General features: G+C 39.7%; 1 protein-coding gene across 1 annotated transcript in view; it reads right to left on the reverse strand.

Moving 5' to 3' along the window:
- The window catches only part of LOC114646052 (aquaporin-10-like), a 62,111-nt gene that overhangs the window by 23,365 nt on the left and 11,274 nt on the right, over positions 1 to 27,472 (reverse strand). Inside the window, exon 2 of the mRNA XM_028794036.2 lies at positions 2,298 to 2,424. Coding sequence (XP_028649869.2) covers positions 2,298 to 2,424 — 127 coding nt within the window. The remainder of the gene's footprint in view (positions 1 to 2,297; positions 2,425 to 27,472) is intronic.

The following is a 27,472-nucleotide window of genomic DNA, read 5'->3' on the forward strand; positions in this document are numbered from 1 at the left end:
AACTCTTTGTACTCGTTGTCGTGTTGGGATTTTAGGTGCTTGATTAAATTACTTGTGTTAAATGCGCTACCTTTTGAGCCTCCTCTGGACAATTTCGCTGAGCACAATTTGCAGTCCGCCTTTGTTTTGTCGTCTTCATTCACTTTGAAATAGTTCCACACGGCTAGGGTTACCACTTTTAATACAAAAAAATAAGGGATGCATACTGCAGCGGGGGCCACATCCCGTATTACCCAATCAAAAGTAGGAAAGGAGGCATCTTCATAAAATGCGTGTGAGATGATTTGCATGAGACGCTGCTTTAAAAAAAATGATAAAAAAAAAATACAGGACAAAACCCGTCCCGTATTGATTCAAAACGGGACGCGCAATTTCATTCTCAAATACGGGACGATTCCGTATTTTAAAGGACGGGTGGCAACCCTACACACGGCTGACATGTCTCGCCTCGCCTTCTCCCCGCTTTGAGCTGCAGCCGGGGCCTGGGGGCGGGCACTCGCCGCCTGTGATTAACCCCTTACACGCCGCTCAAACATAGACATTTCTCAGACCGTGGTATCGGTCCCCGGTATCGGGGGACTTTTAACGAGTACGAGTACTTTAGAAAATGTGGTATCGAGGCCGATACCAGATACCCGTTTCGATATCGGTGCATCCCTAGTCAGGGGTATAAACTTAGGAGTTCCAAGTTTTCACTGAATGCAGCCTTAGTGGATGGGCATGATCAAGGTTTTCTGAAAACAACACTCTCACCTACTTTGTGCTTATTTCACATCCCTGATTGGTTCCTGCTCATTACAATGGCTCTTTTCTTGACTGAAGGTCACCCTTCACAGAAGAAAAACATTTTTCAAAATAGCAGACATAAAAGAGTTAATAATAATAATAATTATTTGCATTTATATAGCGCTTTTCTCACTACTCAAAGCGCTCAGCAATTGCAGGTTAAGGGCCTTGCTCAAGGGCCCAACAGAGCAGAGTCCCTATTGGCATTTACGGGATTCGAAACCAGCAACCTTCCGATTGCCAATGCAGATCCCTAGTTGCTTCCAAAACGCTTGTTGTGCTGCTGACCTATATGCATCTAAATTGCGCTTTATAAAGTTTGAATGTTGCATACATGTGTAAAAAAAAAAAAATTGCTTACTGATCACTACAGTTTTGCAATAAATCTAGTGGCTGGTAGCATTGCAGTTGTAGTGAAAAAAATTCAGAGCCCTGTTAAAATCGGATTGTAGATAACTCAGTTGATGCCATGTTTTCAACATTTTGTTACTGAAACTGAACGTGTTCAGTAAGGAGGAACAAATTCTGTAACAAACTTAATAACAAGACTTTAACAAAGTGAATGGATGTAGAATGCTGCCAAGCTGACAATTTTACAGGACAGAGTGATTCCAAAGCACAATGCAGTAATGCAATAATATAGACATATACATGCACTTTTTTATGGTATTTATGTACTCTATTGAGTTTTACAAATGTTGTTAGGTAGAATATGCTTTCTGATTGCTGTGGATTGCTTATAATCAATTGTGAATGAACATAGGGCTAAACACTTTTTTATGTGTTGAATTAATATTTGCTTGCTTTCAGAGTGGTGGCTCTGAAGCTAGGGATCTGCACTGGCAATCAGAAGGTTGCCGGTTCGAATCCCGTAAATGCCAATATGGACTCTGTTCTGTTGCGCCCTTGAGCAAGGCCCTTAACCTGCAATTGCTGAGCGCTTTGAGTAGTGAGAAAAGCGCTATATAAATGGAAAGAATTATTTATTATTAATTTAGTGACAAGACACCATGCAGTTCTGAAGACTGTTACTTTCAACTGTAATCAGTGCTTTAACATGATGGTAGTAATTCACTGCAGCTCCTTAAAGAATTTTTTTGCTTTTCTATGTTGTAAGCACACTATCAGAGTCTGATGCACGCTGATACTTTTGAAAGTGCATAAAGCACACAGGAATCTGATTTTCATGAAGCTCTGAATTTTTCACTGCACAGTACTTTAAGGAGTTTGCTGCCACTATGTGCATGCCCAGTGTAGGTGAAGGTCACCGTCATAAGCGTTTTTGTGTGTTTCCGGGATTCTTTTGTAAATAATGTGAAAACACCAATGTGGACAGAGATTGTTTTCATTTAAAACTCAGTTTTTTTTAATGAATACGTGGTAAACTGGACATAGCAATAGACTAATTGGTAGACAGCCTTGCACTCCTCAGAATCCTTAAATAGAGAGATAAGATTCAGAAAAGAGATATAATGTCAATAAAGGAAAATATGAGTCTACATATGCTGTACCTGAAACTCCTCGTGAGATGTACATAGCAAAAATGACTCCGATAGCAAAGGCCATATTGATAGATAAATACTGGCCTTTAGTCTCATGACTTGTTTTCACTTGAGCAGCAGCAGAACATCCAAACAGCTTAAAGGGGAAAACAAAAAGCCTAGTGAGATTAAACAATTAAAGCCATATTCTCTTAACATCAAATTTTTATCATATTTTTAAAACAAAGGCCTTGCTATATGTTGTTCTGTAATCGCTATACAGCTTTTTTGTTCTAATATTAAAGCATTTTATTAAAAATGTTCACTTTCAAATAAGTAGTGTATATCAGGTACCAGAAGTTTGTTTTAATGAAAGCAGCTTGTTGTCATTTCTTCTCATCCATCTCATCCTAGATGGATAGAAATTGTTTATTTGCCCTGAAGGAGAAATTAAGACTTCACAGAAGCCCAAGAAAAAAAAGAAAAAGACACACACACATATTTATATATATACTGATATCCATCCATCCATTTTCCAACCCGCTGAATATGAACACAGGGTTACAGGGGTCTGCTGGAGTCAATCCCAGCCAACACAGGGCACAAGGCAGGAACCAATCCCGGGCAGGGTGCCAACCCACCACAGGACACACACAAACACACACCAAGGCCAATGCAGAATCGCCAATCCACCTAACCTGCATGTCTTTGGAGTGTGGGAGGAAACCGGAGCGCCCGGAGGAAACCCACGCAGACACGGGGAGGACATGTAAACTCCACGCAGGGAGGACCCGGGAAGCGAACCCAGGTCCCCAGGTCTCCTAACTGCGGGGCAGCAGCACTACCCACTGCGCCACCCTATATATATATATATATATATATATATATATAATTCACTAAACCAGAAGACAAGTAGCCAACCATGGAAAGCACACCGGAAGGTGCGTGGATTCACTAAGCCTCCGACAAGTAAGACACCCATGGGGCACGCAGGAAGGAGCCACGCCCACCAACTCTTAAACCATTGGATGCGACGACAACTCGCAGAGCCACGCCCACCAACTCGGACGCGACGACACAGAAAAAACAGCGTCATTTATATTTGTCTGTCGTAGAGGCCACATGCACCTCCAAGCCACGTTGACTGTTCATAGAGGCATGTTTCTCGCGGAGGTGAATCGCCATATGCAGCGTGTAAAACGGTTTGCGAGGGGTATCCCATGGGATCCTTAAAACAATCCTTTACAACTGAGGTTAAAACACAATGAAGTAAGCAGTCTTTAAAAACCAATACGCCCTGTGCCTCTGTTTCATTAGCGTCTCACCTGCTTCATCCGATGGTCTTAAAGTTGGTGGCCGGGGCTCCGTGAGTTGCTCTTGCGACCGGGCACATGACCAGGGGGTGTGTAAGCTTAGAGAATGAGGGTGGAGGGGGGAGGACCAGGTAAGAAGAGGCATGTTTGTCGCGGAACTGAATCGCTGAATGACCGTGCGACGACAGTCGGCTGGCAAAAACTGGCCAACAAAAGCGTGTGCGTTATACTTACTGAAAGAAGCGTTACGGATTTTGCAAATGTTCATTTTTTTCCCTCCTTTTAGACAACTGTGTCTTTCCGGAAGTGTTCAGCAACCAATATATTATTTTTGCGGCGTTTGCCTGCAGGACCACGTGCAGCGAGCGAGCGAGAGAGACAGCGAGAGTGTGTGACACACACACACACAGGCACGCACGCACGTGGGAGAGAGAGTGCGCTGGACACATAGGAATAATAATACTTTGTTACATTGATATACCGATACTGATTCTTAGTATTCAAAGCGCTATCCACACAGGAAGGAACCGGGAAGCGAACACACAATCTTCCAGAGTCTCCTTACTGCAAACCAGCAACACTACTACAGCCCCACAAGGCAGTTAAAAAATACACAGGGCTCGAATTTGTTTTCACTTTTGTAGATAGCATTGTTGCAATTTTACTTTTCTTGGTGGCTTATTACATTACGGATGTTTCACATGTTCATTGTTTCCCCTGTGCTTAAAAGACATTTAAAAAGTGTTTCTCAACTGTGACTACAAGTACTGACAACTGTGTCGTTCAGGAAGTGGTCACCCATCAATACATAATTATGCGGCGTATGCTACGCCGCGGGTTGGCTAGTATATATATATATACATAACGAACCACACGCCGTGGCGCAACGTTAGGGGCATCGCCTCTGACGCTGACGTCCGAGGTTCGATTCCCGAGAGGGAGTGCAGTGGAGTGTGTACACCTGATGAGCCCAGAATGAGGGCGAAACACGTGTCGTGTACTCTTTGCATTTATTTGACAGTAAACTATTGCAACCATTCTATGATCTGCTCTTCACAAACTGAGGGCACCGTGGCGGATGTTAGCAGATTGCTGGCCAACCACAAAGCGTTACTTGGTAGGTAACCACCCACACTATCAGATTGTGACACAGACTTCGAATGCCGTGAATATATATATATATATACACACACACACAACAACCCCCTCAGACACACATAAGAACAACAACCTCTGGTTTTGATACATCACAGTCAATCACAGACTTGTAGGTGGAAGTAAGACATAGTCAGACCTGCTCAGTTTTATAGCAGGTTACATTTAAAGGCACTGACATTTGAACAAAGCAAATCCAGCTTGTTGTGTTCACAAATCCAACATGCTGATAAAAGTTTGTTTGTTCCGATGTCCCACTGGTTAAGTCAACAGCATTGTACAGCCAGAATGGTTCATTCTTTAGAATGTTAGTGAATCATTTCTGTTCCTGAGTTAATAAACATTAATCAGGAAAATGTAACTTTTCTCCCTAGAAAGTAACATGGAAGAGTTCTGTCAGTCAGTTCAATAACACATTTTAGTCTTAATTGTGATTTGCTTGCATTTATGCTGTTGTGTATAAATGTTCAGTAATGCTTTTGTCATTTACTTTACATTTAGTTAATGATTATTATGGTCTGCATCTTTTGGAATATACTATATGACATCTGCAGGGAGAATGGGAGTATCAAACACAGTACTTGTTGTTAGTTGTATGACACCCACTGCAAACCCAACCTACCATACTTGTGAGAGTCTTTGTTTTATCCTTAAGAAAACTACATTTACCATTACTCACTCATTCATTTCTAGACCCTTCTGGCCTTTTCCACTCCATCTGATCATATAAAGCGAAAATTGCCAAGCATTAAAAAAGCAGCTGAAATAAAAAGTTTAATCTGGTTCTCCGTGATAAGCAAATGCCACAGTACCATGACTTGTCGTGATGTGTAAAACTTTATCCAACTTATTTAAAAGAGTTTGAACATTCCACATTTATGGAGACAGACCAGCTCTGAGAACTTCCTACCTTACTTTTATCCTTCCTGCATATTATTTCCATCTTTAGACAAGTTGCCCTTGCAATAAGATGCAACAGTCAGCGGTGATCACAGTGCTACTAGCTGAGAACAGGAGCATTTAATATACCTCATTTTACATTCTCAGTTGTTATAGACATAGGTAGTTTTTAGATTCTTCTGATCCTCTTCACTCACTCTGTCACAACTTTCAAGTTCCCAACTTGTCCAAAAGACAGTTCATACGGGCTGATTGCTCGGGTCTGCATCTGTGAGACAGCAGCTTGTCTTCAATTGAAAAACTAATTTAAGATTAATAGTAATAGATAGATAGATAGATAGATAGATAGATAGATAGATAGATAGATAGATAGATAGATAGATAGATAGATAGATAGATAGATACTTTATTAATCCCAAGGGGAAATTCACAAGTAATGAGCCAGAGGACAATTTGTAATATTAATATTAATAAAAATAAATTGATTAATAATCATAAAAAAGAAAATTGTCCCAAAAATGTCTACAAAGTTTCCCGTACTCACGGGTGCAGCCATTTTGACATGTTTGTGTTATCGGTTGCTATGTGATGTGTGATATCATCAGAGCAATGGAATAAAGGACAGTACATGCATTTTCAGGGTACATGAGATTATTATAAAAACAGTGTTATTCTTGCTACAGAAACTTCTCCCAGTTAATACACTTGCTCCTTGATTAACATTTTGAACTCAACAACAAACCAGTTAGACTTGGGTAACGACATCAGCTTGATTTTTTGACTATATCTCAACTTCTGAATCTTTCATTACAAAATGTTCGCAGTCTCTTTCATGTTACTGAGCAACCACAGGAAGACAAACCAAAGACATGGCATATGCTCTAAATGGCTCTGACTATAACTAAATACTGGAAGCTAAAAACTGGAAACAGTAAGATAGGCCCACAAGGACTTGATTCATGCCTCTGACCCTGCACAATCTGCATGAGTATCTGCCTATATAAATTATCCCCTAATGGGTACAAAAGCAAAAGATTCCTGAAAAGCAACAGTATGCACAGAAAGGAAGGAGGCAAAAGACAAAGTACAAAAGTGCAAGCAAATTATTATTAGCTAACACAACAAACTTAAAGAACTGACTAGCCTCTTGTTATTTGTTATGTGATTTTGTGTTCAAATCAGAAAAAATCAGATTAAGTATGACCTCTTGATGTCATTATGTACCAGCTATCTTTGATTATTCCTTGAATAGCATTAGAACAGTAGAAAAAAAAACAGTACAAACCAAAAACAAAAAAATTCCATGTCAAAGTACAAAAATAAATACTTTCAGTGTGCATTTTTATTATATGATGTTCTTATTAATTTGTGAATTATTGTCTATTTTAATGGTCTTCCAGGTTTCCAAACAACACTAGGGAAGCACACGAGAGGGCTAGCCATCATCCAGACAGAAAGAGGAAAATACATACTGGCTATAAAGTGGTTGCTCACACAACAGTGTGGTTAACGTGTACCACCAGATTCTATGAGATCTGTAGATTCATTGGAAAAAATATAACTGGGGTCACCTGTGAAGAGACAGAAAGAGAGAGCGCGAGAGACTGGAAGGTCATGAAGACCAGCAGACATTCTAGCCAACAGACCTGATATAAAGTCTATGATCCCTATCCATAAACAATAAAGCAATTTTGTTGCTTTGCTATTGAGAACCATGGGGACTGATATGAGGCCAATGAACTGTCTTCCACCCTAATTGGTGGCAGCACACTGTCTTTTGTTATCTATTTAAGGCAGGCATCCGAGAAGTCCCCTGAAAGGCCTGGCCGTAAAAGGGCTACTTAGGATGTGTGTGAAGAAACTAGGGTTCAAAAAAGGGACCTCTAACCTAGTCTTTCTGTAGGCAAGTTGAGGTGTCAGGCTCTCGTTAGAGGACACTCTGATTTGTTGTTCTTAATTATTACAGTTGTTATTCCTAATATTATTTTTCAGAATCTAATTTGAGACCATCATAGTTTTTATTAATTCATTCTTAGAACTATTATGGTTGTTGGATTTGTTGTTATTAAATATTATTTTCATATGCAATACGATGTTGTTGATGATAATGATAATGATGCTTTTTTCTGGTGTTACCAAGCCAACAATTACTGAATAAATGATGACATTGAACTACAGCTAGAAAAAGATTGGAGTATGTACTGATGCATGTCTGCATTTTGTGTCCTCCAAAAAAAGATCAACAATATCCTAGCACTAAAGCAACTCAACAAATATATAAGGAATACAAAAATAAATATCAGTATAGTTTAGCAACAACTTCATTTTAGATTTTGATTTTTGAATTTAAGGTTTTCCAGAAAAGATGTAGTTTGCAACCATGTTTGACCCTTGCCTGTATTCCTAATATTTTGATTATCCAAAAAGGAAAATGTGAAAATCTCAAACCATTTTTTAATATATATTTGGACATTACACTTTCCAAGAAGCACAATGTTGGGCATCCTGAGATCCTGGGAAATAAAATCAAGAAGTTTTAGAGATGTTTAGACCAAACCTCAGTCCATCTAGACTTAGGAAGAGAGTTAGGGTAAAGGCTCAGAGGTATGTAAGAGGGATCAGAAGGTAAGAATAACCGCTGGTACAAGATAACCACTTGAAGAGAGACGGATTCAAGACCTATGACTAGGGCTGCCAACTGTCTTTCTTTGGAAATGAGGACATTTGGGTCAAAAAATGAGGACTTTTGAGGATGCCTTTCCCTATGATGCCACAATACGCCTTTATACTGTCTTATGGTTGTGTAAAATTATATAAACCTTTAGTAACAGTTTATCACTATAATCATGATAGGATGGCCACAATCACAGTCACTGGCAAACTGATAACCCGTTAAATATATTGAATATGTCAAGCTTCTTAAATTAGCAGACTTCATTCCTTCCATTCTTATTTGGATAACATAACTGTCTATAAAAATGATACACATGGTAAATTCACTTTTAATAAAATAAAAATAATTTCACTATTTTCAAATTAGTTTATTTGCATTTATCTACATTCTTTTATATTTTTCCAATGAAGCTATTTTTCTCAGTAAATCGATATAATCTGATAATCTGATAAAACAAGGATATTTGTTATTCAAGCAGTCTGTGAACTTGCACTTTCTTTTCAGCATAATGGGTATTCCTGAATTTATGTAAATGAAAGAATTATGAAAATATTATTAAATTATTTGAAGAAGTGACTTATTACTTGATCAACTAATAACTAAAAAGATATTGCATTTAAATGACAGAATAAATGTGTGATTTTTTTAATTAACTGAAACTTAAATTGTTGACTCATTCATTTACAATTATAAATCCGTTTTGGAACAACGGGTGATAATAATATTTTCCAATAAAATATTATAAAGCAGTACTTATATGTACTTAAATATGATGGACTGTATCTGAATTTATGAAATTTCTTGTTTAAGCAAGTTGCTGAAAGAAGAATCGAAAGTAAGATCTCACATACAAAACATGAAATTGTAGTTTCGATTTTGAATAAATTCACTTAGTTACGGTGAATTAGGATTACATATAAGAAAGAAAAGGAAGGTTTTTTTACTGGTGTGTTTCATCATAGAACTATTGCTTGACAAAGCACGATTTTCTTCTGGGAAGGGTTCTTTGATTATGAAGTTGGCTCTTTCTGTTTTGAAAGACTTCCTAATATGTAGAAAAAAACTCTGTAATTTTTAATGTATGGCAGACTACTTAGCAAGACACTAACATATTAAGAAAACCTGGACTTAGCTTGTTAAATACGTATACAGCAAGAGTCCTTTCAAAATCATAAACTCATTGGTATTTCACAAATCTGTTACCATCTAGTCACGATTATTTACTGTATGGAGCCTGTTATGGATCTAAATAAATAATGGTTTGTTCTGGAATCTTCATGTGGATGGGTCTTTTGTTAACCAAAAATAGTTCCTCTATGGCATCACTCTGAAGAACCACTCTGGCGCCTTTATTTTCAAGAGTTAAGTTAGCAAACAGTCCAGAAGACAGTAGCCTGACATTTTGAGGGATAAAGCAGTGTTCCCCAGCAATGCGAGCAGTGTTGTTATCATAGCAATGTGCATCACTTTCTGCTATCCGCTGTCACACTGCTCAGCATTGGCAAGATCACACATGAAATTTCACATTTAAATATGTTTGAAAAACAGCTGCTGTTTCCACATACAGCAATCTTAGGCCGCTCAGTGTTGTTGGGGTCAATGTACTTTTTAAGGACCACAAGGCAATATGGAAGAAGGTACCAAAAAATTTGCAATCTGTAATATCAATTTTGTAGATGTAGATACCAGCTTCCTTATAATCATCTGGGCCAGGTAAGTTAAATTAAAGAAAAAAGAAACCTTGAGTCTCTGGAATGCTAATTCCTCTGTTTATTGATCCATATTTCAGGCACTAATGGATAATCTGATACTGCATTGATTCTTCTCTTCTTTTCACATCTCCTTGCTGAAACTAGTTATCATTTAGTCTTTGCCAGGCTGTGTTACTTTGATTGAGAGATTTGATGAGCATGGGTTTATCATAATGTGTATTAAGAACTGAAGATATCCTTTGCCACTATGAAACAAACATGGAAGTTCACGTTGCTACACTGCATATTTCAATTCAAACAAAAAAAAAAAGCAGCAGCCTCCTTGCATTGCATCTGGAATTCCAAAAGGGTGTATATAGATGACATGATTTCAACAAGACAAATATTTTAATGTTTAATTAAATGTTTAATTAATCAGCAAGAGTGAAAAGGAAAGTCTACAGGACGGTAGTGAGACCAGAAAGCAGGAGACAGAGCTGGAGGTGGCAGAGTTAAAGATGTTAAGATTTCCACTGGGTGTGACGAGGATGAATAGGATTAGAAATGAGTACATTAGAGGGTCAGCTCAAGTTGGACGGTTGGGAGACAAAGTCAGAGAGGCGAGATTGCGTTGGTTTGGACATGTGCAGAGGAGAGATGTTCAGTATATTGGGAGAAGGATGTTAAGGATAGAGCTGCCAAGTAAGAGAAAAAGAGGAAGGCCTAAGTGAAGGTTTATGGATGTAGTGAGAGAGAATATGCAGGTGATGGGTGTAACAGAGCAAGATGCAGAGGACAGAAAGATATAGAAGAAGATGATCCGCTGTGGCAACCGCTAACGGGAGCAGCCGAAAGAAGAAGAAGAAGGTAAAGCTATAATGTCAAATATCCAAATATTTTGAGGTTGGCATAGCCTTCACATTGGAGGAATTTCATTCAAATAAATGAGACATACAAAAACTGGTTGAGTGTCCGCAGGTCCTTTATAATTTCATCAGGTGCCTTTGGATTGCCTCCTAGTGCAACCCATAACCATTCACTAAGGTTTTCTCTTATTTTTCACATACAAATAAGATATGAATCTTATACAGAGTGTTACTAGAAATTTCTTGTACTATTTCAACTGCAGCAGGCATGCAATCTTTTCCTCCTATCAATTGTCTTTTTTTGCACTTTATAACTTATTCACTTCTGGTGGCCAGATGTGCATTATCTATAATAATAAAAGGCAAAGCCCTCACTGACTGACTGACTGACTCACTCACTCACTGACTGACTCACTCATCACTAATTCTCCAACTTCCCGTGTAGGTGGAAGGCTGAAATTTGGCAGGCTCATTCCTTACAGCTTACTTACAAAAGTTAGGCAGTTTTCATTTCAAAATTATACGCGTAATGGTCATAACTGGAACCTCTTTTTTGTCCATATACTGTAATGGTAGGCAGCAAGATGGCCGTAGGAGACTGAGTTGCGTGTCGCGTCATCACGCCTCCCACGTAATCACGTGAACTGACTGTGAACTCAGTACGTAGAAAAGAAGGAGGAGCCCCAAAAAGCGCAGAAGAAAACATTCATTACACAATTGACAAGGCAGCGAAACAATAAGAAGCGAGTGAGTGACGCATACAAGCATCTTCATAAGACACGAGGTATAAAAAAGCACGGTGTAAACCGTAAGTCTAAATTAACTTTATACAAACGCTCCCGCTGCCGTTTGCAATACCATATTCGCGAGATACAACTTTAATGAGAACACACGAGGTATAAAAAAGCACGGTGTAAACCGTAACCTTAACTTTATAGAAACGCTCCCGCTGCCGTTTGCAATGCCATATTCGCGAGATACAAGTTTAATGAGAAGACACGAGGTATAAACGAGAGTTTGCATCACTTTGTAACAGAGTTAAAATTGCTGTACCGAGAAACTTTTAACTGCCGGGTCTTAGCTAACATTAAATAAACCCGTGGACATCACAACATCACAGAAGAGAGTGGCTCACGTGAAGTGACTGAACGCAGCAGGAGTGATCACTTCCATAAATCAAACCAGTTCAAAAAACACATTACACAATTGATAAGGTAGGAAAACAATATGAAACAAGGCACGGTATAAACCGTAACTTTAACTTTATACAAACGCTGCCGTTTGCAATACCATATTCGCCCCTGCGAAGCGCGGTGATTTTGCTATATATATTAAACTATTTCAACCATTGTATGATCTGCTTCTCGCAACTGAAAGAGGGCACCGTGGCAGAAGTTAGCCGACTTGCTCACCAACCACAAGCGTTACCTGGTAGGTAACCACCCATACAATCAGATTGTGAATCAGACTACGAATGCCTGCAATGTAATTACCCCGATCTACATGCTGTCAAATGAACGAACCTCACGCCGTGCACAACGTTAGGGGCTTCGCCTCTACGTCCGAGGATCGATTCCCGTAAGGGAGTGCAGTGACTGTGTACTCCTGATGAGCCCACAATTACGGCGAAACACGTGTCGCATACTATGCATCTTCAAAGCACGGTGTAAACAGTAAGTTTAAATTGAGTTTATAGAAACGCTCCCGCTGCCGTTTGCAATACCATATTAGATGACTTTGTAACAGAGTTAAAATTGCTGGAGCGATAAATTTTTAACTGCCGGGCCATGTCGCGTGTTCTTGGGTAGGTACACCAAAAAATGTATAAATTTATGCATGTAATGGGCAAACAAAAAATGTACTATACCCGAAAGCACTACAGTAGTACTCAATGTATCTTTACTTCTTAAATGTTAATGTTTTACTGTTTAATAATTTATACGCTTCTTATATGTTATTCAGATTCTTTTATCAAAATACCAGTAACAGCGCACTGCACGATAACGTGGAGTGAATACACTTGACATGACCATTCATAGTATTTATCCTCTTTCTCTGTACGTTTACCATTCGTTTGCTCAGACGTTGATGCGCTTGCTGCTTAATGAGCAGCTCTTGACCCTAGCGTCCCGCTGCTTCTCTTCTTTCGTCGGCATCTTTTCCCGTTAAAACTGATTTTTTTAAAAACTTAGTATGTTTTCTTTAATTTTTCAGTTAAGCTGGCACTTAAGTCTTCAATCTGCCTCAAAAATGATTAGCGAAGGTGGTAGACAATGAAAACGTCAGCCGTACGCATCCGCCACGCACGCACTGGTGCGCGCAGCTCTCAGTTGATTCTACAATAACATAAAATAAAGATAAAAACAGTAATAACTTGCAGCACCGCTATTCAATTACACTTGCCTAACGCCTCAAATAAGGGGAAATACTGTGGGATCTGGGCATCCGTCAAAGCAGCAATCACAAGCCCGATTAGAAAGCGGGAAGCTGTGATTTGTCGTCTCCCTCCCATGTAACAATCACAGCCCGTGTTGCAACGCACTATGTATGTATATGTATATATGTGTATGTGTGTGTATATGTATGTGTGTATATATATATATATATATATGTGTGTTCATATGTGTGGGAAAGCGAATAGTAGACGTGACGTAGTATCTGTGTACCAAATTTCAAGTCAATAGGTGAAACGGTTTGCGAGCTACAGCTGATTTAAAATCCTGGACAGACAAACGAATAGCCACGGTAGTGTTTTATAGAAGAACATTTTAATGTTTAATAATTTATATTTATATGCAATGTGCTTCTTATATATTACTTCATATTCTCAAATGATAATGATGTTAATGTTGTTTATATTGATTTCTATGTTATTGTAAGTGCTCTTTATTTGTGGAAAAATAAATTTGGCAATTAAACTTATTTTATACATACATTTCATTTTTTTCTCTTGCACTCAGTGAGCGAATCCACTGGGTAATCAGCTATATATATATATATATATATATATATATATATATATATATATATATATATATATATATATATATATATATGTATGTATGTGTATATATATATATATATATATATATATATATATATATATATATATATATATATATATATATATATATATAGATAGATAGATAGATATATGTGTATGTATGTAGATATACAAATATGTATATATATGTATATATGTTTATATATATGTAGATATACAAATATGTATATGTATATATGTGTATATATATGTACATATACAAATATGTATATGTATATATATGTATATGTGTCTGCATGTGTGTATATATATATATATATATATATATATATATATATATATATGTGTATGTGTATATATATGTTGATATATGTATATATATGTGGATGTGTATATGTATATATTTATGTATATACAGTATGTTTATGTATATATATGTTTACATAACCTCTTTAACACACTACTTCTCCGCTGCGAAGCGCGGGTATTTTGCTAGTCTCACATATTCTCAGTATCTTACAATCAAGGTGAGTATAATGTAATTTTTAATGTATAAGCAATACTTATTTTAATTACCTTGTTTATATTTTCCACCATTTTGACATTTTGCTCTGGTTATTTTATATGTTTCCCTTATGGAGAGGTTTCCTCATGCATACTCTGGCAGCCCACATCACCAATACCGTATTGTTTAAGTATAGGAGTCAAACTTACCTATTTCCTAAAGTTTTGTTTTAGGAGAGACTGCTCACTTTTGATAATAAAAATCCATCCATTTTTTTAAACCTGCTTGCCCAGAGCATGGTCACAAGGAATTTGAAGCCTATCCCAGCAAGCATCAGGCAAAAGGCAGGAACAGTCCCTGGATAGGGTGGCCTCACATTGCAGGGTTAACAAACACACACATCAGGGGCAAATTTAGTATTGCCACTCCACCTACCAAGCATGTCTTTAGGCTGTGGGAGAAAACCCACACGGACAACATGCAAAGTCCACGGGAGCAACCCTCAGTCTCCTTGTTATGAGACAGCAGAGTTACCATATCACCACTGTGCCTCCCTGGAATAAAGATTTAATATTAATATCCAGGAAATCAAACATTTTCTGTCTAAGCTCTCTTGTTAAAGATTTGGTTGCTCTGAATACAATTTCCTTGACTGCACCAAGATTGTATGTACCTTTGCTTTTAGTCTGCCACAAACAAAGTCTTGTGTTTCGGACCATTACCTGACTTACTAAATGTGTTTACTCCCATATCTAGGTACATAGATAGATAGATAGATAGATAGATAGATAGATAGATAGATAGATAGATAGATAGATAGATAGATAGATAGATAGATAGATAGATAGATAGATAGATAGATAGATAGATAGATAGATAGATAGATAGATAGATAGATAGATAGATAGATAGATAGATAGATAGCACTTCACAAAGGTCTGCAAAATGAAACTAATAAAAAAAGATTTTTTTAAATTCACAAAAAAAAGTATTTACATTCATGAACACAATAACAAAATATAATTAGAATATTTCAATCACATCATATTTAAATAGAAAATTGAAAAGAAATGTGATTCAAATTTAGCAAATTTCATTTGTGTATATTGCTTGAAAACAATTTCACATGAAAATATTTAGTCATAATACTTAAAATATATAAAGCAGCAACAATATTTATTGACTTACATATACTGTAACTTCATTATTTTTTTGATCCAAAAATGTATCTGATGGGCCGTCATTTGTACACTTTTTCTTGTGTAACCCTATGATTGATCCAGTAGTGATCCACCATCAACCTGACACCCCAGCATCCCTGGTACCTTCTTTCTATCCTTGATATCCTGATTGAATTTTTCACCCTGCTCTTCACTCACCACTCCAAGATTTTCAGGAAAAAATTCCAAGTGCGAACCTAAGTGTACTTTGAGATGCATTTTGCAACCAAATTCCGTAAATTTAACTTAAACATTTTTCAAATTTTCTCAATAATTTGGATCTTCATTGCTACCTAAAAATTTAGAAATTACTTATTTGATACCCAGACCCATTGTTCCAGGTCATTGATCACTTCATCAAATTCTGCATCAATAATAAGATTTCTGATATCAGGCTTGACAAAAATGAAAACTTTCAATTAAACCTGAAACAAACCCAGAAACTTTTGGCACAAATGCAGTACATGAAACAGGCTCCATCTTTTGTTAGGGCTTTAACAAACTTCACTTTTACTGGATCCACCAAGCAAGTTCTGATGTTGTTTTTGGCACCAAGCTGTAGTATTTTTGTAGCCGGTCCTTCTTTTTGATCCTAATGTAAATTCTTGGCTCTGCTGTCCCACTGACAGAGAAAACGTGGGAATGTTGTATGCCCTGACTTCAGATCCAGTAAGATACACAGAACTTTTAGGTCCCCAGTATGAACTAATGATGCTCAATATAGTAAATAATTATTTAAAAAATAACTGTTTTGGCTTCAGCATAGACTTTAATATTATAATTTATTAAATTAAAACAAATTATCATTAAAATAAAATATTGATATTTAATTATTTAATGTGAGGCAAAAAACTATAACAGCTAGAAAAATTTTACATGATGATGACAAATGGTTTATAATTTTGAATTCAGTCCACAGTAATGTATTACAATCACATTAAATTATCAAAACATTATTTTCAATGTATACCTGTGATAATTATTTCTCTGCAGCAGGACAATTACCCTTTACAGAAGCTTACTGACCCCCTTCAAAAACCTACAAGAATTACATAAAAGAAGAAAAATGTCTGCCTTGTCTAAAGATAAGAGAACAATCACAGTGAGGTGTTATAAAGGTATATTGCTGTATGCAGTAGCAACTGAATTGTAATTTGTCTCTGTATGAGTGTGTGTGTGTGTGTGTGTGCTCGTGCATCTGTGAAGAGTGACCCCTGCAACACACTGGCATTCTGCTAATGACTGTTTCTTCCATTCTGCTGAGAAAAGCTTCAGCTCACCACAACCCCACATTTCATTAAATAAATTCAGCAAGTAATTGGGAGAATATCTGGGCAATTCAACGTAATACAATGCAAAAAATGATTATGAAAAGTGGCTGGAAACTTTATGTGCCAGTACTACATTACGCTATCTACCACTGACAGACAAAACATTTTACTTCCTCTGAAGGTTAGAGGATAACATTAGCTAATCTTTACAGAGAGGTTTCTTTTCATTTTTTTTCTGCACAGGTGAAGTATCCTGGAGTCGCATTCAAGCCATCTAAAATAATTCAGTGGCTCTCCAGATGGGACAACTAGGCAGGAAGTGTACAGAATTGAACTCAGGGTAGAAAACAACACCTCTAAATACAGACAACAGGGTGAGAGTATGGAACATATTGTCTTGTTGATTTAGAAGAGCAAAAATTTTGACATCTTTTTGTATGAAAAAATCCAGTTTAATAAATCATCAATCTTTATTATATTTTCTTGAAGAGAGATAAATACCCATGATGGAGGGCAATGCTTTTGCTTTCAGAGGTATAATAAATTTATTTCCCATAAACAAATATATTCCCTGATAAGTATATTCATTTACTTGCAAATGCTAAAGAAGAGTTACAATGTGACTTTCCTCGCGTTCCAGCCTTGAACTCAATATGCTGTATTGCATGCACAATATATACACATACATATTAGACATGTCCTTGGCTGTCTCTCTTGTCTCGCTCTTTCATAGCTGCCTGGCCTTTGTTTGGCCATTGTTTATTTTAGCAGTACTCATATTTGCCCTTGATACCATTTCTCCATGTGCTGGCACTTATTTCCTAGTAGATTATTCTTTTCTGGTTTAGCTTTTTAATATTTTGCTAATGAGACTATTTAGTAGTAATGTAATAATTTTTATACTGGTATGCTACTATTAATAAGAAGCCAAGCCTTCCCATGCAGCAAATTGCTACCATTAGAAACGGAACTCTGATGAATACTAGGTGCTATTAGCTTTTTTATTGCTATTAATTAGATTTAGTAGCTAATTACTGTATATGAACGATAGTATTGGCAAAGAAAAACGTTCTATAAATATTGTCATAGCTAACTCTACCATCCCACTTAGGATCTTTACAACAACAACAACATTTATTTATATAGCACATTTTCATACAAAAAGTAGCTCAAAGTGCTTTACATAATGAAGAAAAGAAAAATAAGACAAAATAAGAAATTAAAATAAGACAACATTAGTTAACATAGAAAAGGAGTAAGGTCCGATGGCCAGGGTGGACAGAAAAAAAAAAAAAAAAACTCCAGAAAGCTGGAGAAAAAAATAAAATCTGTAGGGGTTCCAGGTCACGAGACCGCCCAGTCCCCTTTGGGCATTCTACCTAACATAAATGAAATAGTCCTCTTTGTAGTTCGGGTTCTCACGGAGTCACTTGATGCTGATGGTCATACAGACTTCTGGCTTTTAATCCATCCATCAGTATTGGAACATCATGGTGCTTTGAGTAGATGGTGGTGACGCAACCACCACTTTAGGTGGTAGCTAGCTTGGCATGAATTATTATGAACTATCTCATAGCCCAGATGGCTCTTTTCTGGCTTTGCCTTTGAAAAAAGATGGGAGAAGTGATATCCATCACTCACACAGGTACCTTTTCTTCAGCTCCTTCCATCTCTGGCATTCTAAAAATTCTTGACCTCTTTCATAGTTCCTTAGACTCTGCCATCTCTGTGATGATGAGTATGCTTTCTGTAACGAAGCACTCAGAATGATTTGTTTCTTCATTAATGAAGAATACTCTTCTCATTTTGTTGACCGGGCCCTCAATCAAGCCAGAAGTAGACCCTATAACATCCACTACAGGAGGTACCCCAATAATGAAACCTGCATCTCATTGGTCCTCTCATTCCACCCCAACATTTTTTTTCTCTCCAACAAGTCATCAAACAAAATTTCCCAGTTTTACAAACTGACCCTTCCACATGAGCCTTTTTTCCTATCCCTCCTTGATCTCCTTACATTGACCAACCATAATCCACACAGACGTCTTGTCTGCAGCTCAAGGAGAGACAAATCCCTCACCGGAACTTTGATCTATAACCGGAGCCATTGTGTCACTTGCAAATCTCTCACCAACAAATACCCTTGTATTTGGTTCCTCTAGGAAATTCAGCATTGAGCAAAGGACCTGTCTAAAAATCTTATTTAATGCATTTCTTGTAGAAAGCGTTCAGCCATCTACACAGGACATAGCTAAGCAGACCGTTTCAGAGACCATGTTTGAGCCATTAGGATCAAAGATCTTACAAAGTCTATTATGGAACACTTCACACATCTTTCAATCATAGCTGCACTGATACCTCTGTTTCTGTTCTTTCACAGCTCTTCAAAGACACTTCTCAAAGAAAAACAGAAGAAGTCCGACTGACTACTGCTTCTTGAAGTCCACAACCATGTGCTTGGTTTTGCTGTCTAGCCCTTAAGAGTCAAATATATAGATTCAGTGGCAGATAATATCTTTGCAGAAGAGTGCTTTTTGTTACCTAAACTAAAGTGGCAAGTTTAACCCATCAGTAAATAAAACCTTATGTCAAAAATGTCTGTTCTTCTTTATCAGCACAACAGTGAGAATTATGTTATCATGTTTAGAGTAGGAGAATTAATGTGCAATAATACAGTATGAACTCTTTTACAGCATACTGACAACAGGTAAAGTAACAGCTTGCATCTTTTAATAATTTCAAAACCTTTCTGCAATTATAGGCATCGAATTATGTACTTGAATCCTCCTTTCTTTGCGATGTCTGCTTCTGACCCCACCCTATCTTTTCATTATGATGGGCAAATCATGAAAGGGGTGTTGGGGGTTGAGAGAGTTTATTTTGTAATAGACAAGAATTCCATCCAGGTATAATTCCTAATTTGCTTCGAAAGCTTCCATGATAGCCTATATGACCCTTTAAAGGGATCAAGCGAGTTCAGAAAAAGGATAGATAGAGAGACCACTATACTGTGCTGTTAATAAAACATCACTCTGCTTTAATCTTCTTACTACATACCACAACAGAAATTTTAAGCTCAATAAAAATAACTATACAGTGATCCCCCACCTACCGCGGAAGTTACGTTCCAGACCCATCAGCGATAGGTGAAAATCCGCGATATAGAAAGACCATATAAATAAACATTTTTTCCTAGTTTAAGCCTTAAAATACCCCTCCCACATGCTTTAAGCACATGTAAACTTGTAATGGTGAGCGATGTCTGCGTAATGCTTTCCTTCCCGAAGCATATCCAGGAGTTTTACCTTCTCCTGAATGGTCAAGATCTTCCTCTGCACTTAGGCTCACTACTACCAGAAGGCTTAGAAGGTGCAGGATGCTTGGGAGCCATCGTAGGACTTAAAACAAAATGAAAAGTTCACAAAAAGATTGCTCACAGCAATCAGACCACAAGCAAGGTAAGTGATAAGCAGAGAACTGAGATGCGTTGGGGACCCTCGCTCGCTGTTCTTGCAAGATTACACCACGTTAACAGCAGTCAATCAGAGCCCAAGAGAATGAAAATCCCGCTCTGATTGGTTGAGTCTCCTCTTTCAGCCAATAACAGGCCTTGTAAGAAGTCATCTGGGTTCTGTAACACGAAACTCTTTGTCTACCGTAGTGTACAATGTACATACAAAATTAGATATGTTCCACAGAAAAATCTGCGATATGGCGAGGACGCGATAGCTGAACTGTGATATAGCAGGGGATCACGGTACTTTTCTTACTGCTTCTCTTTTCTAACCACATTTCAGTAAGATCATTATGCTTGAAACTTATTAAAACAGCCTATCACTTCCGTTAATAAAAAAGTACCAAATGTTTAACTAAATATACTTAACCTTTTTTTTACTGGATTATTAGTTTGATAGTAGCTTCTGCTACAAATGACCAAAATGTATTAATTTAAAAACTGTGCATTTTGCCTATGCAAGGCTTTTGTGTGTTCTCTTCTACAACACAAGAAGACTGACTGTTTTGTCCAGGAATTTCAAATTGAAACAATTATTAAACATCTCTACTGTCTCCTCAATCAGAGTTATTCATAACCTTTGACTAGCACATCTTATCTGTTGATATGGCCTCTTTTTATGTTACCTCTCTTTCTCAGAAAACAGGTTCCTTTGATATATTTTCACATTGAATTGCTGTAGATCAGCACTGTGCCTTCCTGTAGAAGTTCTGAGTAAACCCAAAACTGGTACAGGTGAATGCTGCCAGGGTCTGGACAAGCTTCAACTTCCTATTTAAATCTCTCAGCTGAGCTGACAACACTATCTGTTCCTGTCCATTTTGAAATGCCTGCAGGAATATTACACTCCAGGCTCTGTAATCAAATTGTTAATTAAACTGTTTATTCCAAGATTTATTGTTTCTGGACTTCAGATACTCAGCACTATAGACGGATGATTGTTCATTTGTTCATTTTTGTTATTTAAACTCTATTTCTCTCCTGCATCACTTTCATTTCACTCTACCAATTTCAATCTAAATCAAGTCCTCTATAAAGTACCGAAATTTCACTGTAATGCTTATAAATACATTGCTCTCTAAACATCCATATCTATCTATCTTTCTATTTAGTGTGTCCAGTAGGGAGTGCCACCAAGTCCCAAACCCCAGACAACTCCACATATGCAAGTCCCTGTGTTCAAAACAGGTATTTATCGAACAGTGTACCTTTAGCATAGGCGGCACGGTGGTGCAGTGGGTAGCGCTGCTGCCTCACAGTTGGGAGACCTGGGGACCTGGGTTTGCTTCCCGGGTCCTCTCTGCGTGGAGTTTGCATGTTCTCCCTGTGTCTGCGTGGGTTTCCTCCGGGCGCTCCGGTTTCCTCCCACAGTCCAAAGACATGCAGGTTAGGTGTATTGGCGATCTAAATTGTCCCTAATGTGTGCTTGGTGTGTGGGTGTGTTTGTGGGTGTCCTGCAGTGGGTTGGCACCCTGCCCGGGATTGGTTCCTGCCTTGTGCCCTGTGCTGGCTGGGATTGGCTCCAGCAGACCCCCATGACCCTGTGTTCGGATTCAGCGGGTTGGAAAATGGATGGATGGATGTACCTTTAGCAGGCTTCTTTTCACACAGTCGCTTAGCCGCTAACATCAGAAAAACAATATGCCTTTTACTTTTCCTCCTACCGCTGATGCACAAGCCAACTGAGCATGTTGGCAAAATGCATCCTCCTAGGAGATAGATGCCCAGAGTAGTTCTTTTCAATTACCTGACATCTCTACATTTCAATTTTTTTTCCTAACAATTTCAATAGTTTCTAGGACCCCATGCTTTTTACTGCACAGGCTTACACAGCTAGCATATACTGTATATATATATATATATATATATATATATATATATATATATATATATATATATATATTTTTTTTTTTTTTTTCTGTCCAATTCAGCCAACTGACCTTTACAGACTAAAAAAACAGGTAGTGACGTGTTGAACACATCCTTGGAAACAAAGGAGAGGAGCTGGGAGTTTTGTGTTCTAAGCTGTGAGAGTTAATTAAATACATTTTGCTCCTAAAAATTTTTATTTTTTTCCAGGTGGCACGGTGGCGCAGTGGTAGCGCTGCTGCCTCGCAGTAAGGAGACCTGGGTTCGCTTCCCAGGTTCTCCCTGCGTGGAGTTTACATGTTCTCCCCGTGTCTGTGTGGGTTTCCTCCCACAGTCCAAAGACATGAAGGTTAGGTGCATTGTCAATCCTAAATTGTGCGTGTGTGTGCCCTGGGGTGGGCTGGCACCCTGCCCGGGGATTTGTTCCTGCCTTGTACCCTGTGCTGGCTGGGATTGGCTCCTGCAGACCCCCATGACCCTGTGTTAGGATATAGTGGGTTGGGAAATGACTGACTGACTATTTTTTTCCTTTAGAAGTTTTTTTTTGCTTTTTTTCACCTGCACAGTAGCAAATACAGTAGTAAATAAACGTGTGTTGGGTACAAAATCATATCTACCTGTCTGTGTCTGGGCTGTTCCCCACAATGGCGTCCCAGATGGGACTCTCTGCCTGCTACAAGGCAGGGATCCCGTAAAAATAATTTTGTGGGCAGTCCGGTACAGCAGGTAAACCCACACACGCGTCACGGGAGCGGCGTGCCCACAGCCCTGCGAGAGAGACTCGCCCCACAGACCGCAAACGGACCACGATTGCAAGGTTCTCTCCTAGTGCGGCGGAATATCGAAGAGCCTTACCGGAGTGCAGCAGGCTCCAAGGAATGTGCAGCCGCTGAAGGCTCCCGGGGCGACGTGGTGTCGAAGGAGGCCATGCTGAGGCAGCGGCTTCGGATAGACGGGACCCGGGAGGTAAGTTCCCTGCACGCCGGCAGCCAGCCCTCAGGGGCTGAGCTTGTTTTGTGTTTTGCAGGCAGGGGCTGCCCGGGTCTGCATCGGTGGCAGACATGTGCTGCTCTACGGGGCTTTCCGGACGCGGCAGCAGCAGCAGGGGTTGCAGAGAGGGAGATGCTGCAACTCAAAGAGCCGGCTCGTCACCGCACCAGGAGAAGGAGAGCCAAAATAGCTGCAGACTGGAAGACCCTCCCTGTGACAGGCATGGGATTGGGCGGTGTGTCTTGTGTGCCCGCCGATGACTGGATGGAGGTGGGACCAAGGAATGCCCATCTCGTGCCGGGGGGAGACCCGATTGGGCCGGAGGAAGAGGCCCACAGGAAGCAGTCGACATGTGTTGCTGACAGACAGGTAAGCTCACCGCCGGCTGACTTCCTGCCCTTGCCTGGAGCCCTGCGTGTACTGGAGGAGTCTCTTCAGTCCGCAGGGCCACTGTTACAGGTGCTGAGTACGCTCCGTGCGGACCTGCAGGAGCTGGAGGGGAAGATGGTTGCGTCATTATAGACGCTGCGTGTGGCGAAGAAAGGGCGTGACGCTGGATCCTTTGGCCGGAGCTGTACGGCGGGGAAGGTGAGTAGAGCCGACCCCGTAGAGCATAAGGGAGATCCAACCAAAGGGGCCCGCAACATGTGTGAATGGAACCGAGTAGGTGGGTCTCCAACAGCGGATGCGGCGGTGAAGGCTGTGCATGAGGTGAGGGGAGAAAGATCGAGAAGGCAGGCAGGACGGGGGCTGATGAGTGCCCTGGGTCCTAGCACCCGACGCCCCGAGCCCGTGGCAGTCACCCGTTATTCTGTATGGACGCTGACGGGGTTGGATCTGTGAGTTTCCCAGGCGCAGACCCAGACCGTCGGGGAATCCAAGAGTGACAGAAGGAATTGAGGGGAGAATGCCAGTTCCTCCGATAGGAGGGGCCGTGATGCTGGGTGCACACGTCCAGAGAAGGGCTGCACTCTGCGGAGGCAGAGGGGAACCGCAAAGCCAGCGGAGATTGCACGAGAGCAAGCGGTCCCGTCAGTTGACCCATCAGGAGGGGCACGGAACCCACGGAGGTGGGTGCCGAAGAAGCAAGTCCCAGGGTGCCAGTCAGAGGGGAGAGCGCTGCCTGCGTGTGACAAACAGGGATGCCAAGTGGTGGCGTTCAGGCTCTGCCCCTGTGTCTTTGTTTTACAGGACCGGACCCTGGGTACACGGTAGGACCTACTTCGTTGGGGACCTGCCCTCGCGGGATGGGCCGCTTTGACGGACGGGTCTTCGCTGGCGATGGGGCACTGTGGCACATGGCTGGGGACCAAGCCCAGCCAGGACACCCAAGAATAGCGGAGAGACCGTCCTGGTTGTTTTGGGGTCCACGGGTACAGAGCTTGGAAGCTCAGCCCTGTAGGGACCCGTGGTCACCGCCAGGGGGCGCCCCCATGCCTGAAGGTCCCTGGACCCCAGTACTTCCACCACACCCGGAAATGCTGGGGGGGAAGACGAGTGGGGACACCTGGAGTGTTTCTGGGTACGCAGCCGGCACTTCCGCCACACTGGGGCGTGTTCGTGGGAGATTGCCGGAACACACCTGGAGCACATCCAGGTGCTAATAAAAGGGGCCGCCTCCCTTCACAAGGAGACAGGAGTCAGGAGAGCAGTTAGACAAGGTCTCAGGTGGAGACACGGAGGCGGCCTGAAGAGTGAGGCATAGTGGTTAACCTGGACTTTGGGGAGTCTGTGGGTTGTGGTGCACTTGAACTTTGTAAATAGAACTTGTAAATAAATGTATGTTGGGTACAAAATTATGTCTACCTGTCTGTGTCCGAGCTGTTCCCCACACAGGATAGAATTAATGGTGTAGAGGTGAACGATCTGCTAGGGTCAAATGACCTTAATATAATACAGTTCTCAGTGTTTTGAAAGAATGTGGATGCAAAGATTAAAACTGTTAAGTTTAACTTTGGTAGGGCAAATTTTGAGCAGATGCAGCCAAGTGTAGATAGACTGGGATAAGCATTTAAGTGTGGTAACAATCAAGGAGCAGTGGAACATGTTTAAAAACATTCTAAATGTAATGCAGGATAGGTATGTACCTAAATCTGGAATTAATAGGAAATTAAAAAAATCTCCAGTGGGTTAATAAAGAGGAAAGGAAAAAACAACATGAGGACAACCATTAAGAAGGATATTAGGGAGGCTGAAAGGCAGTTAGAGGAGAACATAGCAGATAAAGCGAAAGATGACCCACAAAGATTCTTTTGGTATTTTAGTAGTAAAAGAATAGTCAAGGAGGAGGTGAAGTGCATTGGGAATAGTAGAGGGGAATTAAAAAATACAGACAGTGAAATAGCAGATGCTCTAAATTAGCATTTTTCTGAGGTCTTCACATGTAAGGATGTGGATAACCTCCCAGCGGTAAAAAGGACTACTAAGGAGGTACTGAGTGACTTGGAAATTACAGAGGGAGAAGTGCTGCTTAGATTAAATAGGTTGAAATCAAGCAAATCACCAGGACCAGATAATATTTACTGTACCTTCGAGTTCTTAAGGATGTTACTGAGTACACATATAAACACTTGACGCAAAATTTGAGGAAGTTACTGCGCACTGGGGAAAATCTGAAGGACTGGAAAATGGCAAATATTATCCTGTTATATAAAAAGGGTGATCGGACAAGCATTGGCCAGTAAGCTTACACAGGAAGGAATTATTAAGGGAAAGATAGAGAAACACATGACAAGAACGGTTTTACTGAACATGGATTAAGAAGGGGGGGTCATGTTTTACCAACATGCTGGAATTGTAAGAGGAAGAAACAAAAGGATATGCTCAAGGTGCAGCACATGATATTATTTATCTTGACTTTCAGAAAGCATTTGATAAGGTGCCACATGAGAAGTTAAACTAAAAGAAGTGAGAGTTCAAGGTGTTATGTGTTGATGGGTGTAAAATTGGATTGAACACAGGAAGCAGAGAGTGATGGGGTGAGGAACCTCATCAGAACTGCCTGACATTAATAGTGGTGTTCCACAGGGTTCAGTGCTGGGGCCAATGCTATTTTTAATATATATAAATGATTTTGATAGGACTATAAATAACAAGCTGGTTAATTTTGAACATGATACCAAGCTAGGTGGACTGGCAGATAATCTAGTCTGTTGAATTATTACAGAGGAACTTGAACAGCATACAGGCTTGGGCAGGTTTGTGGCAGACACATTTTAATTTAAAGTATTACACATAGGAAGTAAAAATGTTAGGTTTGAATACACAATGTGAGGTCTGAAAATTGAAAGTACACATTATGAGAAGGATTTAGGGATCATAGTGAACTTGACACTATCAACTGCCAGACAGTGTTCAGAAGCCATTAAGAAGCTAACAGAATATTAGCACAATGTGTAGAGCACACGTCCAAGGAGGTTCTGCTCAAGCTTTTTAATGCTCTGATAAGGTCCCACCTGGAGTACTGTGTGCAGTTTTGGTCTCCAGATTTCAAAAAGGACATAGCAGTGCTAGAAAATGTCCAGAGAAGGGTGACTAGGCTGATTCCAGGGCTACAGGGGATGAATTATTAGGAAAGATTAAAAGAGCTGTGCCTTTTCAGTTTAAGCAAAAGAAGATTACGTGGAGACATGATTGAAGTGTTTAAAATTATGAAGAAAATTATTATAGTGGATTAAGACTGTTATTTTAAAAGAACACTGGAGCACAGTTAAGAAACTTTTCTTAGAGTAACTTTCATACAAACATCAGGAAGTTTTTCTTTACACAGAGAACCATAGACACATGAAATAAGCAACCAAGTAGTGTGGTAGGTTTTTGGACTTTAGGGACTTTCAAAACTAAGCTTGATGTTATTTTATAAGAATTAAGTGGATAAGAACGGCAAGCTTTGTTGGACTGAATGCAGGGCTCCAGACTCTGATTAATATGGTCACAAAAGCAACCAAAAACAGGTGATTATCATTTCTATATAGTTCACCAATGGCAAATGAAATGATTGAAACTTTAAACTAATTATACATTAACAGATGCAAAAGGCCATTTTTTATTGATGAGCAGATGTGTCGTTAACATATGTGTCAGTATGGACTTCCCCCGTGAAACGCATAAAGTCTGGTGTAAATACTTCACACACCCGTGCTGGGGGTGAGGGACAAGCAGCGAAAATGACATCAGACTTGGAGATGATCACGCAAAAGTATTTCTAAGTACACAGCGTGGCTGACATGGCGG

This window comes from Erpetoichthys calabaricus, chromosome 2 (assembly GCF_900747795.2).
Source record: "Erpetoichthys calabaricus chromosome 2, fErpCal1.3, whole genome shotgun sequence".
Lineage (NCBI taxonomy): Eukaryota > Metazoa > Chordata > Cladistia > Polypteriformes > Polypteridae > Erpetoichthys > Erpetoichthys calabaricus.